We start from the raw sequence: 21,204 nt of genomic DNA on the forward strand, positions 1-21,204 counted from the left end.
CCAATTACAGTGCCAATGCCAATGATCCATGGAAGTCCATTTGCCACTAGTTTAAAGATACCTATTGCTTTACCACTGCCTCCACCTGTAAGGTAACACATGGTATATCAAAGCCAGAAAAGAGCAGTGATGGAGATGACAGACGGAATTAAGACTTCATCTCTGACGAAGTTATAGATAGATTGTTTTAGTTACCCTAATGCCTCATAATTAAACAGCTAACAAATACCTGCACAAAGACATTTAAACACAAGCCACAGAAGTTTAAAAGCCCTGTCTAAAAATAAAGATATAATAACCAACCAGGATATAACAACTTTTGAACATACTAATTTCAAATTCCATAAGCCTTTTGCATTATTTAGGAGAGCTATTGAATTTGTGTCTTTTGTTCCCATTATTCGTATCACTGAAAAATCACTTTTAAGAAATAAAGGAAACCTTAGCAGTTACCTCAATTCAAAAAGCTTCCACTCTGAATACTTGAGAATGCTACGGGATGTGACAAGTTTCTATATTGCTCTCAGTCATTTTTACTGTAGAAAAACTAAAATTACTAGGTTTACCTGGCATTATTATCTGCACTGCCTCTGGAAATAGTGCCACAGTTGTCAATTATGATGAGATCTCCTGCTCTCTTGCTAGTTACATTTTGCGATGTGGAGAAACAAACCTAGTGCTACCATTCTCACCAGCTGGAGAATTTATTAGCAAATGAGTGGGCTCCTTCAGCCTCCAGATGTGTTGTCTGACTGTTATTTTTGCAATTTTAGACACAACAAACTGTAAAGAAATGCAAACACAAATCTATTTAAAAGCATAAGGGAAACTGCTGATACTTACCAAACTATTCCCTGAGCCCCAGAGCCAATGGGTTTCAAGTTCTGGTAACGTTTGAGAACTGTGAAGGTCGAGTCACCTACTTCCACACTGTAGAACTGGTTGTCAACTTTGCTTTTGCTCATGTTGTAATGTTTGGCAATATATGACACATCCACTTGTTTCCCAAATCCCTGTTGTACAGAAAAAGGGAAGGGGAGAGGGAGTGGAAAAAAAACCCAGAGAAACCAAGGTTGGTAAAACATAAGAATACTGATAAAACACTGCCAGCCTAATTTTTCAATATCTGTTCTGGTCATTTTAGGCTCATTTACATAGATCTACATGAATCCTTGAATGCTCTCAAAGACTGTATCAAACCTTCTTTCATGCAGGAAGTCATCGTAAAAAGCCACTGATTAAAGAAAACTAGTGAATTCTCCAGCTGATGTTTGTGACATTGTACCTGCCGACTAAAGGTCTCTGCTTGCCATTACTGCTGCTTTATGACTAGTGGCTTACGAGTTCATGCAGATTCTGCATTCTCATTTGTATTGCAAAAAATACCTCATTTTAAAATAAGATGACTTACACCAATGTAAAAGTGGATCAAGAGACACAGGAATTAGGCTCTCCATCGTTGGTTAGACAGAGCAAATAAGTGTATTCACAAGTGCTAAAACTTTCCCTGTGCAAAAGAAAGGCCTTGAGAACCTTTCAACAGGAGTTGCAAAAGAAACAGAGCAGTTTATGAGTCTAACCGTGACCCAACATGGCTCAGAGAACATTTAGAAGGTCTGGAGTTCTTCCAAAGTTCTAGATTGTTAAGGATAGGAGAGTTGCTCTTATGATGTAATAAATGCATTAGTACTAACCAAACACTAATTTTTGTGACACAAAACCAAGTTTATTATTGCACTGCAGAGCAGTGCTTCTCAAAATTGTAAAATTAAAAATTACGAATTTTAACAAAATTTTTAAAACTCTCCTAAATTTGCATAATTCCATTATAACCGTTTTATTACTACTGCTGAGCTCAGTTCCCTTAGGACTATGGAGCAAAGAACACAGGAATTTGAGATAAAAATCAGACTTAGATGCTTTTAACATAGGATTCTATACTATGATGCTGAGCACAGAATGCAAAAGTTCAATGTATTACAACACACTTTTCCTCAAATAGTTGACAATTCAGTCATGGAAGTCAAGACTTTCCCAAATGCCTTCCATAGGGAAAAGCAAAAATGTACCTCTATCTGTGCATTTATTTTCAAACATAGCTTTTAAATTTTCTTAATTGCTCTATTATAAATTTCTTTCTTTTCCTGCAAAAATCTGAATAATCTGCCTTGTTACCTGTCTATGGATTGCTAAGTTGAATTTTGATGGAGCCAGGAAAAAAGTGAAGTTGATTTGGATTGTATTACTCCTTCAATTAAACAGAACATCATTGCAGTGTTCCACAAAGCTGGTCATTAAAAACAGGTAACTGACCTTGCTGAGAACTTGGATTGTCGGGTTTGCCTTAGGATAATTAATAATATTTTTCTGTCCATTATCACACTGGAAGGCCCATTGTCACTGGACAGCAGTCTTCATCCCAATCAATTAATTTAGAGACTTTAAAACATTTTAATAAATGTAGCTCTTCATTCAAACACAAAATCTGATTTCAGAAGACCAATTAGAAATTTTACATATACTTTTTATTCATATGTGGCAGGGGGAAGGAGGAGGGAAGCCCTGCCCTAACACAGAAAGGGAGAGATTTATGGATACTGACACAGTGGCACATCGAAGCTTACAGACAGTGAAATGACTCCATGAGAGGTTTGAATTTTTCTCATTGCAAGACAAACAGACTGCATCTGATTCACACTGTGTAGTCATAGTCTTAAAATTTCTCCTATTAGGTGAAGAGAGATGCATAAATTTGGCTAGCCCAGATATTCATACCTGGAATTGAGAGGTTTTTTTTTTAATAATATGCTTCTGACAGACAGGAATTTCACAGCTCCCTCTGGCTAGACACACACATTCGGAGCATGTTTTTTTTCTGATGTCATTATCAGAACAATGCATGAGATATTTAGCATTAACACCCATTACTCTGAAACCAATGTTTATATAAAAAGTGTCAGCATAAAAACTGCATTCCTTAGTGAGCCTGACTCATAGCCAGCTCCTATGGAAGTACAGACACAGAGACTTTTTAAAACACATTTGATAACTGTGTTAAGGCTTGGGTGAGCCAGGCCTGCCACAACTTGTTTGTATCCTCACTCCCAAGCTACCTGACAGCTTGTTGTGTAGTAGGGAGCTACATTGGAAGAGATATTTTATCCCTCTCCATTTAGAATTGTGTGCACATCAAAATTTCTTGTTTTTAAGTTAGTCCAACTGTGTGAAGTACTGGCCTCAAGAACCTCATGCTGCCCATAGTGGGATTTCTGAACTACAGCAGTTTCAGCAGGTGCTTATTTTAAATCTTAATCAATTAAAACAGCTCAAACCCACCACTTTGTAGTACCTCAGTTATATGGATAATTAGCAAATATAATTGCTTCAGTCAACAGCAACTAAAGCCATGGGACACAGAAAACCACAACTGGTAAGAACACACAAATATCCTGATGAACAGCTCTCCTCTATGTAACACAGACCATTCCTATAACAATTTGCTCTTAATGGTGTGTGAGCAGAAAAGGTAAAGACTGTTTTATTTTTCATGGAATCTTTTTTTTCTTTTTGGATTAATATTTTTCTGTGTCCTTAAGAATCTGTGCACCATAAGGTCTTTGACAGAAAACAAAACATAAACACCGAGCATAACTTCCGATTCAGTTTGAAGTTAACTCCAAGCAGAATGCCTCCTCTGAGTGACAAACACTTCAGTTTTGTGAACAGGCTAAGTTCACTAAGTTGCCTCCTCACTTTAAAACGCACACTCCTAAAAAACTACAACCCCCCCACATTTTCTGATTTTTAGCTTAAATAAGCGAAATGAAGACACAATAAGCTTACTGCTACAGCCCAATGTACTGCTTACATTCATAAGAACAAGGATATGAATAAGTATCCTTGTCATGATCCTAACTTAAATTCCTAAATCAATAAATTAACAGCATTATTGAATTAATCACATCTGATCAGATCCCCAAACCAAAATGACACATAATTACGAACCATCTCCAAGCTGATACAACAGTCACTTCCTAATGAGGACAAGGAAAGAGCAGTTTTGTTTTATTCTAAAATTAAGGTAAAAAACCTTTTCCCATTAGCAAGGAAATTCATACTCTTTATAAAGCACATCAATGTTAGTTTTAGTTTCAAACCTTGATGAAAAGCTTCTTCAAATCTACATAACTCACCTTAAAGAAACCTGAACACTACATTTTTGTCTTGTTCTGTTACGTTTTCAGTGGTCTCTCAAACCCCTTCGAGAAGCCTTGGTGTTGCTATAGAAAAAATATCTCCTTCCCTCCTCTCCCTGCCCACCATCTACACCACTAAGCTATTTCAGATTCAGGTTTTACTGGATAAATGCTTACAAGTTCCGTACTGGCAGCTTCAGTTAAAGATTTGATTATCTGGCATCAGAAAGGAACCCAGGGCTAGGAATTTCCCTTCTGTATAAATACCTAAACCAAAAACTTCTCTCAAATGAGAATGATACTGACAACTTAAGAAACTAGGAACTAGCACTTCATTCAGAATTAGATGGGGGAAGGAAGTTTATAGTAACACATAACAATCAGGTTCACTTCTCAGGATATCACAGAAAAGATGTATAGGTTTCATACAGCAAAGCAAATTCCATCGAGTCAAATTTTCAGGTGAACTTCAAATCAACTTGTGTAAGGTACAATATTGGGGCCCCAAAGTAATAGCAAACATTGCAGATGTGAAACAAAAGCAAATTTCTCCATTCTTTTCACTTTGAACAAAACACATCATAGTTTTGCAGTCCTTTGCAAAATGTGAAAGATTGTTTCAGAGGCAAAGTAAGCATTGGGGTGCCATTTGTTCTTGGTTTCCATAACTATTTAGACAATGGAATTACATTGCTTCAACGCTGATAGGAACTTAACTTTCATTTCACATGTACAAAAATGTAAGCACCATTATTTTTGTTTTTTAGACAAAACTGAAAACTTCTAACACACACTCCTACACCCACTTCCCAATGTCATTCTCTTTCCTCCATCCTGAGAAAGTTAAGGGAAAGTGAAGTGAAAGTTTTTCAGCCCTGAAAACAACTATCCTTGTTGGCTCATTTAAACACATCAGCAATGATGTTTGCTTAATATTCAGCCAATTGAGAAGGAAAGAAAATAAACTGTCGGGACTCAAACATTCGAGGTGAAGGGAGAAAGATACTCTCACAATTATTAAATGCTTAGTGAGCATAAATATTTTTCTTTCAAAGAACAATTATTTAAAAATTCAGTAAACTTAAACAAGTTACTGCCTCACACAGTTAGAAATTGTATTATTTCAATTTTTTCTTTCAGAGCACAGGCAGCAAAAAAGCTAAAAAGCACAACAGAAAGAAAAGGATGTTATCTTCTATATTACGATGTGAATTGCTTCCTGATATCCTATTTTATTTGTCCATTTCTATCCTACAAAATAAACATATTTATTATATTTCATAGACAGACCTTTCTGAACACCATTCTTTCAATTATTGATGAGCCTAAACTATCACAATTTCTTAGAGTTCAGTATCTCATCCATTTTCTCTTTTAGAGATACAAATCACACTAATGGCGGTTTAGGACAAATTTCTCTCCTTTGCATCTCCAAGACAATGAGTGCTGTCACAGAACCTGTTAATAGGCATCAGTGGAGGGGAAACTTGACCTCCATGTTGTCATCCTTCCCTGTCTGCCCCCAGGAGTACCTACAGGGACACCCTTTCTAGGGTGCTAGGATGCAAGGCTACTGAAACCAGCTAAATGACTCCACATCTGTAATTGCAGGTGAGGAAAAGAATTAGATGGAAGGCTGCCTCCTAATTTGCAGTTGGCACAGTGTCCAAAGACCAGCAGGATGTGATAGAGAGGATGTTCTGAGCCAGTAATCCCGACAGCTCACCAGTGGCCCTCACATCTCCACCTCATCTCAGGCAAAGAGATCGGTATAGTATAGGCAAGAGCACATTTCAGAGGTGGATGCTGCCTCTGATTTCCTCAGGATCCAAAACAATAACATCTTAAAGCTACAATTTGACCTTAAAAGTCGGATGCTCAGATTATACAAATTAAAATTCACAAGGATGATAAAACCCTCAGTATTCTTGCCAGCTTCAAAAACTTACACAGAGGCAAGACCTGCTCACCTGTGTGTATTGGCTAAGGCAACAATGCTTTTAATTTAATCGCTATCCTCCCACTTGCACAGCTGCAATTTTCTCACAAGATTCAAGTGCCAGAATTCTGGGATAAACATGCATTTACTGAGCCCTCTGCTTTGGATTTAATGTTCAAAGGTTATGCTGTGTCAATTTGGATGGCCACAGAAAATACCACTTGGGAAATACCAAGTATCTTTGCACAGAAAGACCTGCTAAAGTATTTTTAATCATGTATTCTGGATATGTCACATTTATGGCAGAAATTATATCTATCTATCTCACCATAAAGACAGACTTCTCACTTATTCTACTCAAAAGTCCACAGATAGAGATCAAATCTCCTACAGAAAGTAGTTTTTCATCCTCTCTATGTGTTTGGATGTAATATTACAGGTTTTGATCTTACCAGCCATATCACACTACAGTTCTCCATTCTTTCCCCCCATTCTCATCCTGTAAGGATTGCATTAATCAGTAGTCTTCCTCATTTTAGTGTGCTTTGAGCGGGATTTAAACATTGATTCTCTGCCTTCTTTTAATCTCTCTCCAGCAGCCATGCCCTAGACCCCAGACACAATCTACATTCCTTTATGAAGCTTGCCTTCAAGTAGCCAGGTGAGCCCTGCAAACAACTCAAGCTCAACTGATTAGTCACTGATCTTTATACATTTGCTTTGCTCACTCTATTTTATCACATCATTTGTTTAAATTGAGTGATAAAGACTAGTGATGATGTGTAACCAAAGAAATAGCATGTGAATTTACACTTACGATTCACTTTAATTTTCTTCTTAATGTGTATGGTTGAGTTCCTCAATAGCTAATCCCAGTAATTCCACATCCCACTTTTGCATTAAAAAAAAGATTAATTTTTAAATTAGATTTTTAAATTAAATGTTTAAATTAAAAGACTAACTGTAGCAATATGGAAATTCTCTGATATACAAACTGTAATAATAAAGACATGTTTTTTAAAGAAAAGAAAATTCAGTACTACTGGTCCAAGTTAAAAAAAGAACCAAACCACAGAATTGTATTACAAATAAAATAAAGCTACAAATTTAGGAAACTTGAAAATTCTGACAGGCTATACTTGTCTTGATATTGATTAAAAAAAGATACTGAAAGACTAAATGGAAGAAAATAAGAACAAAGCAGTCAGTATCCTTTAGGCATAGTTAGCTATTATTAAAATTAGTATTAAAATTAAATGCCCTATTCTACTTACAGTATACTACTCTGTATTCCATTGTGCTTCAATAACAGTGTGTAGGGTCCTACGGATAAAACTTGTTGCTGATATCGGCCTTACAGAAGTATAATGAAATTCTATAGGCCTTCTTGCTCTACCTTTCTGTTATGATAGGAAAGCAGATATCCTTTTCCTCAGCCTTAAAAAAGATGGTTGTTTCCAAATATGAAATGGCTTGCATTGTCCAGTAATTCTATTTCGGTATTTTTATATGGGAAACGAGGTGAAGGGGTGAGGAAGTATATATTTACTCTATTTACGGTATTGGGTATTTCTCAGTAAGGGTTTTCCCTTTTCCTTAAGTTGAAAATTCTTAAAATTCTGTTCCTGCTGAATTAGCATTTTATCATACAAAACTAGTATGCTCAGTGGCATGTCAAGAGAAGGAACCTATAATTATGCATATGCCACTTTCCTTCACAGCCCATAAAGCTATGCCTTTTAGGCCATGAGAGAGAAACTGCCACAAATATATGTTACAAGAAAAATACATTCCCAGTACTAAAAATAATTGGAGTTCTCCTCAATACTGTACTTCACTACTACACTTCAGCACAAGTCGTAAGGTTTGTAGAAAGTCTGCAGCAACGAGCAAATTTGAAATGGAAGCAGGACTTGTATGTAATCAACACAAGCCATATGTTCACTCAAAGCTACAGTATTGTGCTCTCCTGTCTAGATACTGTTGGGATAGTTGTCAGTTTAAGACACCTCAAGGTATGAGTGGCAATATCTACCTGTTGCTGATTACCATCATTCTGCTGTGACACCATCATCTTTTGTTAACAGAATCCTATCAATTTACTGATTTAGCAGATGGAAGTTTCATAAAGGTACAAATGAGCTTTATACTCAAAGCAGAAGCATTATTAGTAAACCACAGGGCATTTGATTTCCATATTAGCATTAAAAAGAATGGAATAAACAATATTACTACCTGGAGACTATCCATAGTCTCTAAGTAAAGATCTGGATATTTGGATGAAGTATTACCAGGGCAGGGAAATAACCCCGATCCCACCCTATGCAATACAAATGAACAGCACCCATGACAGCTAAAGTCTTAATGCAACAAAACACTTAATTTAGAGACTGTTTTTGTATATAATGCTAACTTCTATTTGGATCCTATCTTTATGGAGAGAATAAATTAACATGAAGCTTAAACCAGCTTTTGTCTGCAAGCGAATCAATGTGAAGATCTGAAGACCTTGAAAAGCTATTTGTGTGATAAGTGCTTGAAGAATAGAATCCTGTTTCCTACAATATCAGGATAGTATCTCTTTGTGTGTGTTTATTGGATGACTCCTCTCTGGGCACCTGCTGCAACCATTAAAAATGAATCAATTTCATTCAGTGATAAAAATGTATCCAAAATGCTGTTTGATTTCATCATATATATTTTAACAAAAACATTGAATAGATGTGGTTCTCTATGTGCCTCTGAACACCTTTTATCAAGTTATAGTAACAGAAAAGGAATGTCTTCAGTACCTCAAGAACCTGGAGTGCAATGGCAGAAAGGATTGGCTACACATAGGCACAGATTGACTGATGCCAAGACTGAATGAGAACTGTATGTAAAAGGAAGTGATTTAGAGTACATTGCCTCACTGCATGAACATAGAAACATAGAAATGTTTCTGTACAGCTTTGTTTTGGTTCAATTAAAATGGAGAGGAAAGTCAGCAGCAGAGCTGTGCAAAAAACTCTTATCTGCATAGTGAAAGTAACTTTTTCATCAATAACATCTTTCTCATATAATATGAGAAGAAAACCTGATTTACAGGTTTTGCACTTTTTTTTTTTTTTGGAACCAAACTGTCAAAACATTACAAAACCACTATGTTTAGCAAAATCCCTTCTCTCAAAAACTGTGGAAGAATTAAGCCAGTTGAACATACAGAACAAAGTAAAGAAGATAATAAAGAGAAGACAGTTATACAGATTATCAAACTAAGTAGCCAAGATTCATCCCAGAGCTAATGGTAACTTAGCCCAGAGCCAACCTTCTCAGAAGAACAAGTATTTAGCACTTCAGAGTTAAAAAACACAAAGCAAGCCTTCCAACACCTGTCACCATTTTGTGTTAAATGCTTACATACACATAATAGACGTTTCTTATTAAACTTACCTGAACTTACTTGAACCCCAAATGTAATATAAAATTGAAAAAATAGTGTTCATCATAAAGTAATTTCTAAGAATGCAGCTACATTCTCGCCCTCAAAAAGTGAAGAATGTTCCTAATGTCCCCCCAGTTTGTTAGATTACTGATGTTCCATCAGTGTTCCATCTCACAAAAAAAAACCCAAACCCCTCCCCCCGCCAAAAAGAAACCAAACCAAACCAACAAACAAACTAACTAAACTATGAAGAGACAGAATTCAGCACAAAGGACTGTATAGAAGTGAGCAAAAAAGGTCATCTTTCATTCACGAGCAAAAGAATACGCATAAACGTACATATATGCTCACTAACTTAACAAAGAGATTAAAAAACTGAACAAATCAATAAGCTTTTCTCTTTGCATTACCAGTTTAGTCTCAGCCTTGTAGACTACCATGCATTGTGACCAAGCAATTTCAAGGGTAATGTAGAAATACAGAATTGGCTATTGTGAAGTCTCACCACTCTGGAACCTGCACAGCACATAGAGTTCAATGGGAGACAAGACAAACACCACAATTTTAATTAACCTCCCTCCCCTTCCAGTAAATGTAAACTAAGGGACAGTAAATTACAGTCACAGATTACAATGTAAAAGCCTCTGTCTAAAAAAAAAACCAGAGGCTAAGATAAAATAGTTTTGATTTGCATTTTTTGTTTGCAAACTGCGCCGTTATTTTTCACTAAAAAAATTACATTAACATTAATCAAGTAAATAGAAAAGTAATTTTCGTGATGCATTTTTGTATTTTTTGTATTTATTCCCTTTTTTATAACCAGTTACTCGCAGAAAGTCGCTGAAATTAATTTCTATTTTTAATTTTATTATAGTATGAATGGCAAAAATGAAGTACAAGTATATACTGTACCTTGTTTTACCTGTAAGGAACACACACCTGACAAAAGGCAATCTTCACATCCAGAGTAGGTTCACCACAATAATACAAGAAATGGCGGCTCATAAATACCTGCAATTAAAGAAAAGTAGACATAGAAATCTTGTCTGCTGATGTGCAAGTACAGTGCAGGTCTAGCTACATTTGGATTCTAAAACCAACCTGAGTTGCTACCCAGCTTGTGGACAAGAGAAATGTTGGAACGCAGAACTTGTAAACAGGTTTTAAATTCTTTCTGATGCTCACCAAGGTTATGGCCTCGAATATTACTTGGTTACATCTGCAAAATTTTACAGTAACTGATGCCATTACCTCAAAGTTTATCATGTCACCGGTATATTCCTGCATCAACAAAATTTAAAATCAGGTTAATAATGTTTAAACAATGTGGGAATGGAGACAGTTATTGTTATGGGGAGGAAGGAACCAGTCCTAAGTTGAGAAATATTAGGAAAGTTATAGAAAAGGAAAGACTAATTACATCACTGTAAAAAATCCATGGCACAACCACTTTATGAATGTAGTTCTGGTTCTCATCTAAAGATTATACAACTAAAAAAAGCTACAGTAAAAGGCAGTAAAAAGGGTTCAAAGCACAAACAGATTCCACACATGAAACAACTGCATAGACCGGGAATTTTTTTTAGCCTGTAAAAGAACTGAGTGGAAATATGCTGGAGATTCACACAATGAGTGGCACACATAAAAATGAAAACAGGCTCTGGTATTTGTTTTAATGAAAAAAATCTGTGGCATCAAGTTAGGTTATCAAAAAACAGAATCACCAACAGGAGAGACATATTTATATGCCCCTTTATCACTGTGAAACTCCCTGCCTCATGTTGCTTTGGAAGTCAGAAGTCAGCATAAGTATACCAATAAGATTAGGCAAATTCACATAAGAAGGAATCTGCTAAAAGCTATTAACCTCAAAAATGTCACCCCTGAGAGGCGGCCAAGATGGCGGGCGGGTGGGTGGCCACACGCTCGGCGTGGTCCTGCAGCTGGGTGGTGGGGGACTCGCTCCTGCTCCCACGGCTCGTCACAACACTGCATGCATGGGAGATGCTGCCGCACCGATCTGTGCAGCCAACCTTCGTGGAGAAGCCATCAGGAGCTGTGCTTCAACATTGGAGTGGTGGAGTGGTTGGGGAATGGCCGGTGGCCATGTGGGGCCAGGCCGTGGGACTGGGCCGTGCTGAGTCGGGCCGGGCAGGAGCCAGGAGTTGGCTGGATGGACCTGGGGGTTCCCCAGACCATCGGGGGGTGCGGGTGGATGGTCCGGTTCAGAGGGTGGGGAGATCCCTGAGCCGGGTTGGGTCAGGCTGGGCAAGAGCAGGGGGGAGGTCAGATGGACCTGGGGGGCAGGCAGGGCAGCCTTGTTTGGGCAGTGCGAGGGAGGGCTTGTGGTGGTATGGTGGAGGGGTGAGGTTTGAGGTGGGTAGTGGGTTTCTCTGGGCGTTGGGGGGCTTGGACTGGGCAGGGCTGTGGACGGTGCCCAAGCCTTGGGTGGATGCGGGGACCTCTTACATGTGTGCCTGCCCTTGCCCAGGATTATGCTGGGATTGCTCCTCTTTGGGCATTGTCGCAGTGGTGGTGGGATGTGATGGACTTGGCTTGCGCCTGTGGCTTCTGCCGTGGAACGTGGTGTGTTTTAGTTGTTGTTGTTGGTTTTTTGTTTGTTTGTTTGTTTGTTTTAATTATAGCGTCTTGGAGGGGTGCTCAGGGCAAGGAAATATACCTGGGTTAAACTGTAGGAAGCTGTGAAGGAAAAGTAGGGAGAGAAGGGCTTGTCCAAACTATTTCAGTATGCCCTTATGAGGTTGTGAACTGTGCTGATGGTGGCATATGCCTCCAGTAGGGTCTCCCATGCCAGACAGGTCAAAACTGAAGGGTCAAATGTATTCATGGGCAGGATGAGCTCACTAGCCCTCTGGCGGTCATCCTAGGAGAAGGACAACTCTAATTTCAAACCCGGGCAGATGGAGCTTGCTTAGCCCTGTAAGGCCATCCATCTAAGAGAAGGATACTCTAATTAAACGTACATCCTGAGGACCTGACTGTCACCGTCCAAGCTTGCTAGGCCCTGGCAGATGAACCTCAGGAGTAAAGGGTGGGACCAGTTCTGCGCAAGTTGAGCCTCACCTAAAAAATCCACTGTGCAGGCTCGAAGGTTATACCCACACTTGTGAAGTCCTGCAGCGACAGGTAAGGGACAAAACGGCAGGTGATAAGATGCACTGGAAGCTGCAGTCCTAACCCTGCATGCAGGTGGTTCAGGACATTGGTCACCTGAGTCTGACCCTGGGGATAACAGACTCACACTGCAGCATCCTGAATGACCAAGCAGCCTTTTTCAAGGAGAACACTGCTTGCTCCACACGGAGAGGGGCCTAGAAAAGGTGGCCTAACCAAAGCTCATCTCCACTCTTCACCTGGTTGGTTAACCGCGGCCAACGGGCATCTTCTGTTGCGGTCAAACAAAGATTAAGAGTCAAAGGCATATTCAAATTAACAATTGCATGCTGGAACATCAGAAGCATGCTTGATACTGCGAACAGTGGACGTCCTGAGCGTCACTCTGCTCTAATTGCCCACGAACTGTCACAACTCAATATCAACATTGCTGCTCTCAGTGAAGTTCATCTTCATGAGGAAGGCAGCCTTAGAGAACATGGTGCCGGTTATACACTCTACTGGTCAGGTAAACCCAGAACTGAAAGGCATCTCTCAGGAGTTGGCTTCATGATTAAAACTCTATTGCCTCTAAACTCGAAAATCTGTTGACTGGTCATTCTGATCGTATTATCTCCCTACACCTTCCACTACACAACAAGCAACATGCTGTTCTCCTCAGTATATATGGCCCAACCCTCCAAGCTGACCCTGCTGAAAAAGATAAATTCTACACCGACCTACACCGACTTATCCAAAAGGTTCCTGCAGATGATAAGATCATTATTCTTGGTGATTTCAATGCCAGAATAGGAAAGAACTCTGAAAGTTCTTTCTCTGAAAGAACTAGGGAAGGAGTACTAGGCAAGCATGGTGTTGGAAACTGCAATGATAATGGTCGTCTTCTGCTAGAGTTTTGTGCAGAGCAGCAGCTTACCATCACCAACACTATCTTTCAGCAAAAAGATAGTTTGAAGACAACCTGGATGCATCCTAGATCCAAGCACTGGCACCTCATTGATTATATCTTGGTCCGACAGAGAGATATCCACAATGTTCGTCACACCCGCGTGATGCCTAGTGCAGAATGCCAAACAGATCATCACCTTGTGTGCTGTAAACTTAACCTCCACCTTAAGTTCAAACCTAAAAAGGGTGGCATTCCAAGAAGGAGACTTCAAGTTAACAGTCTTCAAACAGCTACAGTGAGAAACGGTTTCCAGGCAAATCTTCAATCCAGGCTTGAAGTTCATCCCACAGATCCCTCTCCCGAAGTGCTTTGGCAGTTTATTAAAAATAGCATTCTGCAGTCCTCTGAAGAATCCTTGGGGTTCTCCTTCAAGAAAAACAAGGACTGGTTTGATGAAAACAATCATGAGGTCCAGGAATTGTTGAGTAAAAAGAGAACTGCTCACCAAGCCCACCTTGCTCAACCATCTTGTCATATAAGAAAAGTAGCCTTTCAACTCACATGCAGAAACTTCGTCTCATCCAGAACAAGTGGTGGACCAATCTAGCAGAAAAAATCCAATTATGTGCAAATACAAGTGACTACAGGGGATTCTATAAGGCTCTGACAACAGCCTACGGTCCTACACACCAGGTTCAAAGCCCTTTACTCAGTGCAGATGGCCAAATACTTCTCACAGATGAAGTTTCCATTTTGAATCAATGGTCTGAACACTTTCAGACTCTCTTCAGTACTAGCCGTGTAGTTCAAGACTCAGCAATGCAGTACATTTCTCAACAACCTGTGAAAACTGAACTTGATACTGCCCCCACCATGGGAGAAATTCTTAAAGCAATACAGCAGGTGAAAATTGGCAAGGCAGCTGAGTTGATGGAATCCCACCTGGCCAAGCACTCCATGCTACATTTCACGAATTTGTCGTGCGCTGTTGGGAACGAGGTGAACTGCCTTCAGACCTTCGTGATGCTGTCATCGTCACATTGTACAAGAAGAAAGGAGATAAATCAGACCGCTCAAGTTACTGAGGTATTACTCTGCTCTCAATTGCTGGTAAAATCCTTGCAAGAATTCTTTTAAACAGATTAATAATACCTGCCATAGCAGAAGAACTTCTACCTGAAAGCCAATGTGGTTTCCGAGCCAACAGAGGTACCACAGACATGGTATTTGTTCTCAGACAACTGCAAGAGAAGTGTCGGGAACAGAACAAAGGACTCTATGTTACCTTTGTTGATCTCACCAAGGTTTCGATACTGTGAGCAGAAAAGACCTGTGGCAGATTTTGGAACATTTAGGATGTCCCATCAAGTTCCTCAAAATGATCATCTCACTTCATGAGGACCAGAATGGTCAAGTCGAATATGGTGATGTACTTTCTGAGCCGTTTCCAATAGCTAATGGTATATAGCAAGGCTGCGTTCTTGCACCAACTTTATTCACAATCTTCTTCAGTATGATGCTCCAAAGGGCCATAGCAGACCTCGATGAAGAAAACAGTATCTACATTCGATATCATACTGATGGGAGCCTTTTCAACCTAAGGCGACTGAAGGCCCACACTAAGACCTTAAATCATCTTGTCCGTGAGCTGCTTTACGCTGATGATGCCGCCCTCATCGCCCACACAGGAGTAGCTCTGCAGCATTTAACATCCTGCTTTGCAAAGGTTGCTGAGCTTTTTGGGTTGGAAGTCAGCTTGAAGAAAACAGAAGTTTTATATCAGCCTGCACCTCAGGAAGTCTTCCACCATCCCCATATCACCACTGGTGAAACAGAGCTTAAATCAGTCCAGCAATTTAATTACCTGGGAAGCATCATCTCCTCGGACAGTAAGATTGATGCAGAAATAGACAACAGGTTAGCAAAGGTGTACAGAGCTTTTGGTAAACTCCATAAAAGAGTGTGGCAAAACAAACACCTGAAGAACAGTACAAAGATCTGCATTTACAGAGCCATTGTACTGTCTACTCTTTTATATGAATCTGAATCCTGGGTCATTTACCGCCACCACTTGCATCTCTTAGAACGCATCCATCAGCGCTGCCTCCGTACAATCCTAAACCTCCACTGGACGGATTATGTGACCAACACGTCTGTCCTTGAACAGGCATCAGTGGCGAGCATTGAGGCCATGCTGCTGAGAACTCAGCTGCGCTGGGCAGATCACGTCTCCAGGATGCAGGACCATCGCCTCCCTAAGATCGTGCTCTATGGGGCACTTGCCACTGGCTGCTGCAAGAGAGGAGCCCCGAAGAGGAGATACAAGGACTGCCTGAAACAATCCCTCAGCCTTGACCATATTGATCACCACCATTGGTCTGCTCTGGCCTCCAATCGGGAGGCCTGGAGACACACCATCTATAACGCTGCTGCTTCCTTTGAGAACACATGCAGGATCACTCTTGAGGAGAAAAGACAATGCAGAAAGAATCGCGTCTTGTCGATGTCACCTGGGGAGTCTTTCTGCTGTGCCTCCTGCAACTGGACTTGTCTATCTCGCATTGGCCTTTTTAGCCATCAGCACGCTTGTAGCAAGCGTGGGTAGAGCCCTTCTCAAATCTTTGTTCACAAAGCCTAGACATGCATCCACCCCGACTCAAGACAACTCTGAGTCAAAATCTGCCACTATATGCTCACCCCATTTTTAGATTCTTTCATAGGCATCTGATACTGGCCAAGGGACCGTACACTAGGCTAGACAGGCCTCCCCGTGTACCCTACTACAGTTGGTTTAGCTTAATTCCAGAGTACCACATTCAGCTCTGACTAATCAATTCTTTCCTGGCTGCATTCTAGCATGGACATCAATGGAAAACCAGAACAAAACAAAACAAACAAACAACCTCCCCCCTCCCCCAGTCATGCTATCTAGCTGAAATAGGTATCTATGTCACATGACTTTGGAGCACATCAGTTTTTCTGCATGACTCCAAAAAAACCCACCCAAACTGAACACACCAAACAAAACAACAGAAAACTTTTAACAGTAAAATTAAAGAGAAAAGCAACTCTTGGGTAAGATGAAATAAGTAATATATAACGTCATGTTTTTCTTTTCAATATAAGTTCATTAGAGAGACTTAAAAATCAAAACAAAGCAACCATCCAACCATCACTCCATGAAGATAAAGCCATGATTCTGAAACACTATGCAGCTACTTAGGGCACTTGTCTCCAAGAGGAACAATTAATTCACTTCAGGTGTAAATGGCACTAAATAAGACAAGGCTTAATTTGGAGTGACTTCAGCTTGCACCAACTGATCAGGACTAAAGAAACTGCAAGAAAGTATTCGCCAGCACTTGCCAACTTCAGTGCATCACATGTCCCACATGAGTTTAATTTTTAATGAATGAACGTATGAATAATCCTGTTATGAAAACAAGTTCATGACCTTTTCTGCATCATGTTACAGTGTCTGAGATTGCTCTCTCATTGCCCAGTGAGTCATTACCAGAGTCTCACACTCCACAGAGGGTTTTCATTAGTTTATGTTAGAATAATAAGAAAGAAAGAATATCTTTTTTTAAAAACAAAAACACCCCAAAACTTTTGTCATTAGTCATATTGTCAGTGATTTCTGGAAAGCCAGAAGATAATACACTGTCATGCTGCAGATATATACAATGGCATGATGCATTATATTGCTAGAATAAGCAATGACTGAAATGTCAATATGGTCAATATATGGTTATAACATAACACACTCAAGAAAGAAATTAACAGCGGTAACTGAAGAAAGGAAGGGAAGAAAACTGGGGTACTTTGGTTTCTCACTGCATTTGCTGTGAGGCTCTACTGAGAAGACATATTTTGTATTATATATGCATTACTAGCCATACACAGATCCTCACTTTCCACAGGAGTGACTGTAACTTAATAGTCACCCTGGGCAGAGCAATAGACTGGTGAATTTTATGAACTGGAATATATTTTACAATTTATTATGTTGTCCTTGTCTGCAGTCCATGCTTATAAAATAGTAGAAGCATGATACGGTTTAATGGCCTAGATCAATACCCATACTCCTCTGTACCTGAGATATACCAAATGAATCACTACAGAGCTGAGTTCCTCCAGTTGTACACCAGGAAGGAAAATACACAGCACAGTACAGAGGTCTGTAAGACCCAGGGCAAAACAGCTTTGAGTTCATGTTTTACACAGTGTTTACACAGCACCCTGTAAGTAATCACACATGTATGTAACTTTTAATTCCTTCACGCAGAAAATACATTCACACTCAACTGCATAAACCCCTTCGATCATATCTCCTCTGGTGCTACCTGACACCACATTACTAGAAACGTTGAAGAAATGTCAGTGTAAAATAAATAAAGAACTGGCCTGATGCTAAAATAATTGTGTTACAACATAAAGCAGTTATAAAACAAGAAGCTACTGAGACAAATAGCGTCACTCACTAGAGATCGAAGCCTTAGGTGAGAGCATAAGCATCCAATATTTCTTTACCCTACTTTTGACACTTAATCTTTTCAACCTTGAGTGAAATCACTCAGGGTGGGAAGAGCTGGGAGAAAGGAACAGTGCTGGTACAACAAAACATCTTTTAAAAACCCAGGCTGGCATCCAGCTGGGAAGCAATTGCAGTAGCATCACAGGGAGAAAATGTGTCTGTGAAACACCAACACCACAACTGGATCTCAAATTTTCATCACAATCAAGGCATCTCTGTGTCAGAAGCTGTAAAACCGTACAAGACTCAGCAGCAAATACATGGTCTACTTTCAGGCAAAACAAAACTGGGAGGCACTAAAATTAGGAGGAGGAAAGTAGAAACGAAGGAAAGATAAAGAAAATCCTGAAAATTCTCTGAGCTGTCCAGTGGCACACCCTCCAAGGGAACTGCTGCCTGGAACTGTGAACATACCACGGAGGCTTGACCTCTACCTATGAAATGAAAGCAAGGCCTAAAGAGAGTTAACCGAAGTATCTTGCTCTGAGAAAACTCTCCCTTCCATACCTGCTCTGCCTAAATTGCTAAAGAAAAATATTTTTCTGTTCCATTCCTTGGACCTAATCTTAAGAAGAAGTCTAGAAACATTATATAGGCGGTCTGAAGGCCATAAATAAAGGCAAAGTAAGCCAAGGAATTGAATAGGAGAAATTCCACTTGAATAGGAGAAACAGACCTAAAGCCAAGGCTTTCTCCAAGCTTATGTGATTGGGGCAAAAACAATGGAAAGTTAGAGAAGTGAAACTGAGGAAAACTACAGAGACCCCAGCCTCAGTGATGAAGAAAGGCAGATGTTACCCCCAGAATTGAGGGTCAAGAAAAGCTCTACCCCAAGCTCTGCCTAAGCTCTGCCTATACTCCACCTATTATCAATGTGTATGATTAGATGTTGCAGTCATATGAACATGTATGTAAGATGTTGTAATCATAGAAGTTAGACTGTATAAATTACCCTGTTTTGCACTGATACCTTCGAACAAGTGCTTTGTGGTGACAAACCCGTTTGTTCCCAACATCGACAAATAAATACCTTTGCTGCTCAAAAGATCGAAAGCTTCTGGGCAGTTATTTTACTGGATTTCTCAGATTCACCTAGCCAGTTGCTTTGTCATCCTCCTCTTCACTGCATGCCTCCCTTACAAAAAGCTGTTCTTCAGAATATTGACTAAAGACATGCCCCAGTTTTAGGCATGACTTTGCACTTTGCCTGCAGTGCTGCTATCAAATCTGCCTTTTCTGGACAAGAACTTTTTATTTTTAAAAATGTTTATCTGTCTCTCCAGGGGTCAGTAGGATTATCTTATTATTATTCAAACAGCTCTTTGAAGACTGAAAGGATTAAATCAACACTAGTAGTACTGTTACTCAGAGAAAAGAGGAAACCATGAAACGAGAGTAGCCAAAACAGGCTAGAAAACTAACATTAACTGTAGATCTCAAATACAGCCTCTTGCAGTAAATCTTTCTGCTCATCCTTGAATTCTTTCCTCGTCCTCAATGCTATATGATGCTGGTATCCAGTGAATGTCTGGGCAATTTGACAACCAATCTTTTGGCCTAGGGAACCTTGTTTTGCTACCCAGGTCACATTATCATTCACACGATTGGCTCCTGGATTGTGGATTTCTTTTCAGAAAGTAGTTTCATGATGGTTTCTCATTCTTTTGTCTCGTAATCACTGGGAAAATCCCTCATTCCCAACAACATGAGGCAAATCCCTCGGCCTGTCACAGCATATTTAATGCTTTTTGTGAAAATTCAGAGGCCAAATGTGGATCCTCAGGGAAGTTCCACATAACTTTTTAATTCAGAGAGATGAGGGAGCCAGCTGCCTTGCTGCAATACTGCTTTCTTCGTCACAGCGCAGACAGGCAGGACTCTTCACTTCCCCTCACAGGATAACCACCCATGTCAAATGTACCAATCCAGGGCTCAAACAGCATTTTTCTCTTCATGAAAAAAACAACAGCAGTTGTTTGACCTCTATTTAAACCGGTACTACATTGCTGCACCTACAATGAAAATCCCAAGCTAGCCTTGGTGCTGTTCTCACCACCTCCCATGCTCCTGAGACTATACTCTGAGAGGTATTTACACATCATAAAACAAAATAAAATGGAAACAAATGCTTCAAATCCTAATTTAAAAAATAACCCCACAAGGAATTAAAAAAAATAAATTAGAAGTACAAGTTAAAATTTAAACGGGAATCAAATGGCAACTGAAGATACAATAGGCAGAATTAGCTGTATGTAAAACATCACTAGATTTAAATATGGCACAGCATGGCTGTAAACTGGAAGGTTTTAATAGAATTCCCAGACATCTTACAATAATATGCTATAATCTATGCCCAGTCCCATCAGTTGTGATAATCTCAACATATACATATTCATATCAAGTGCCAAATCCAGCATTTCTACTTATTTGATATTACCACCCAAGTACATCTCATGTGCACAAAGGGTACAGTGAATGTGCTCCCTATCTTCATAGGCATGTAGCCCTATACTTGTGCTACAAAAGGTAAAGTCTTTATTACTGCCTCATTATATTTCATTCATAAACATAAATATTCAGAGCAAAAAAATTAATGAAATAGCACTATCATTTAAAGGTTGTTTTTTTTTTTAAATCCTGTTCCATTTCCATGAGAGGAAGAAATTGATCAATTTATCTATCACTTTAAAACCTTCTTAAAAAAACACTAATGTTCAAAGATTAATCTTTAGGAATTATTGACACATCCTGATTTGAAAAAGTGTTTCAATAACTTCATGCATTTCCAGTACTGGAATTCCTCCATCCCTCATCTGAAAATATATACTCTCACCACAGTATCTTAAAAGTTCTCTGAAGCTTTCAGTAATGCTGTCACTGTGTAGTTATATTTTTCCTTTACTGAAATTTGACTATTCTGCTCTGTATAAACAAAAAGAGGAATGTAAGAAATAATGAAGACCTGACCAAATTCACATACTATGACAAAGTGTACTGGCAAAAAAGGGTAATGTCTGATCCCCAAACTCCTACAGAATTTCAAATATGGGCTTTGTCACCTTTAATATGCTCAAGAAAGAAGGC

The 21,204-nt window shown here is 39.4% G+C and overlaps 1 protein-coding gene and 1 long non-coding RNA gene across 12 annotated transcripts in view; one reads left to right on the forward strand and one right to left on the reverse strand.

The window, feature by feature from the left end:
• The window catches only part of LOC114059150, a 21,144-nt gene extending 2,718 nt beyond the window's left edge, over positions 1-18,426 (forward strand). The window contains exons 2-3 of the long non-coding RNA XR_003571597.1: positions 6,732-6,796; positions 18,414-18,426. This is a non-coding gene — a long non-coding RNA (uncharacterized LOC114059150). The remainder of the gene's footprint in view (positions 1-6,731; positions 6,797-18,413) is intronic.
• The window catches only part of MAPK10 (mitogen-activated protein kinase 10), a 183,288-nt gene that overhangs the window by 76,227 nt on the left and 85,857 nt on the right, over positions 1-21,204 (reverse strand). For 10 of the 11 annotated variants that reach the window (XM_027887234.1, XM_027887238.1, XM_027887233.1 and 7 more), the window contains 2 exons: positions 10,499-10,570; positions 844-1,013 (listed from right to left, as the gene is read on the reverse strand). In XM_027887234.1, the coding sequence (XP_027743035.1) occupies positions 844-1,013; positions 10,499-10,564 (236 nt within the window). In that variant the 5' untranslated portion in view covers positions 10,565-10,570. Of the gene's footprint in view, positions 1-843; positions 1,014-10,471; positions 10,571-21,204 lie in introns of all 11 variants that reach the window. The other variant, XM_027887240.1, reaches the window with a different exon arrangement.

This window comes from Empidonax traillii, unplaced genomic scaffold, assembly GCF_003031625.1.
Source record: "Empidonax traillii isolate 1590-97213 ecotype Southwest subspecies unplaced genomic scaffold, ASM303162v1 scaffold205:size1172791, whole genome shotgun sequence".
NCBI lineage: Eukaryota > Metazoa > Chordata > Aves > Passeriformes > Tyrannidae > Empidonax > Empidonax traillii.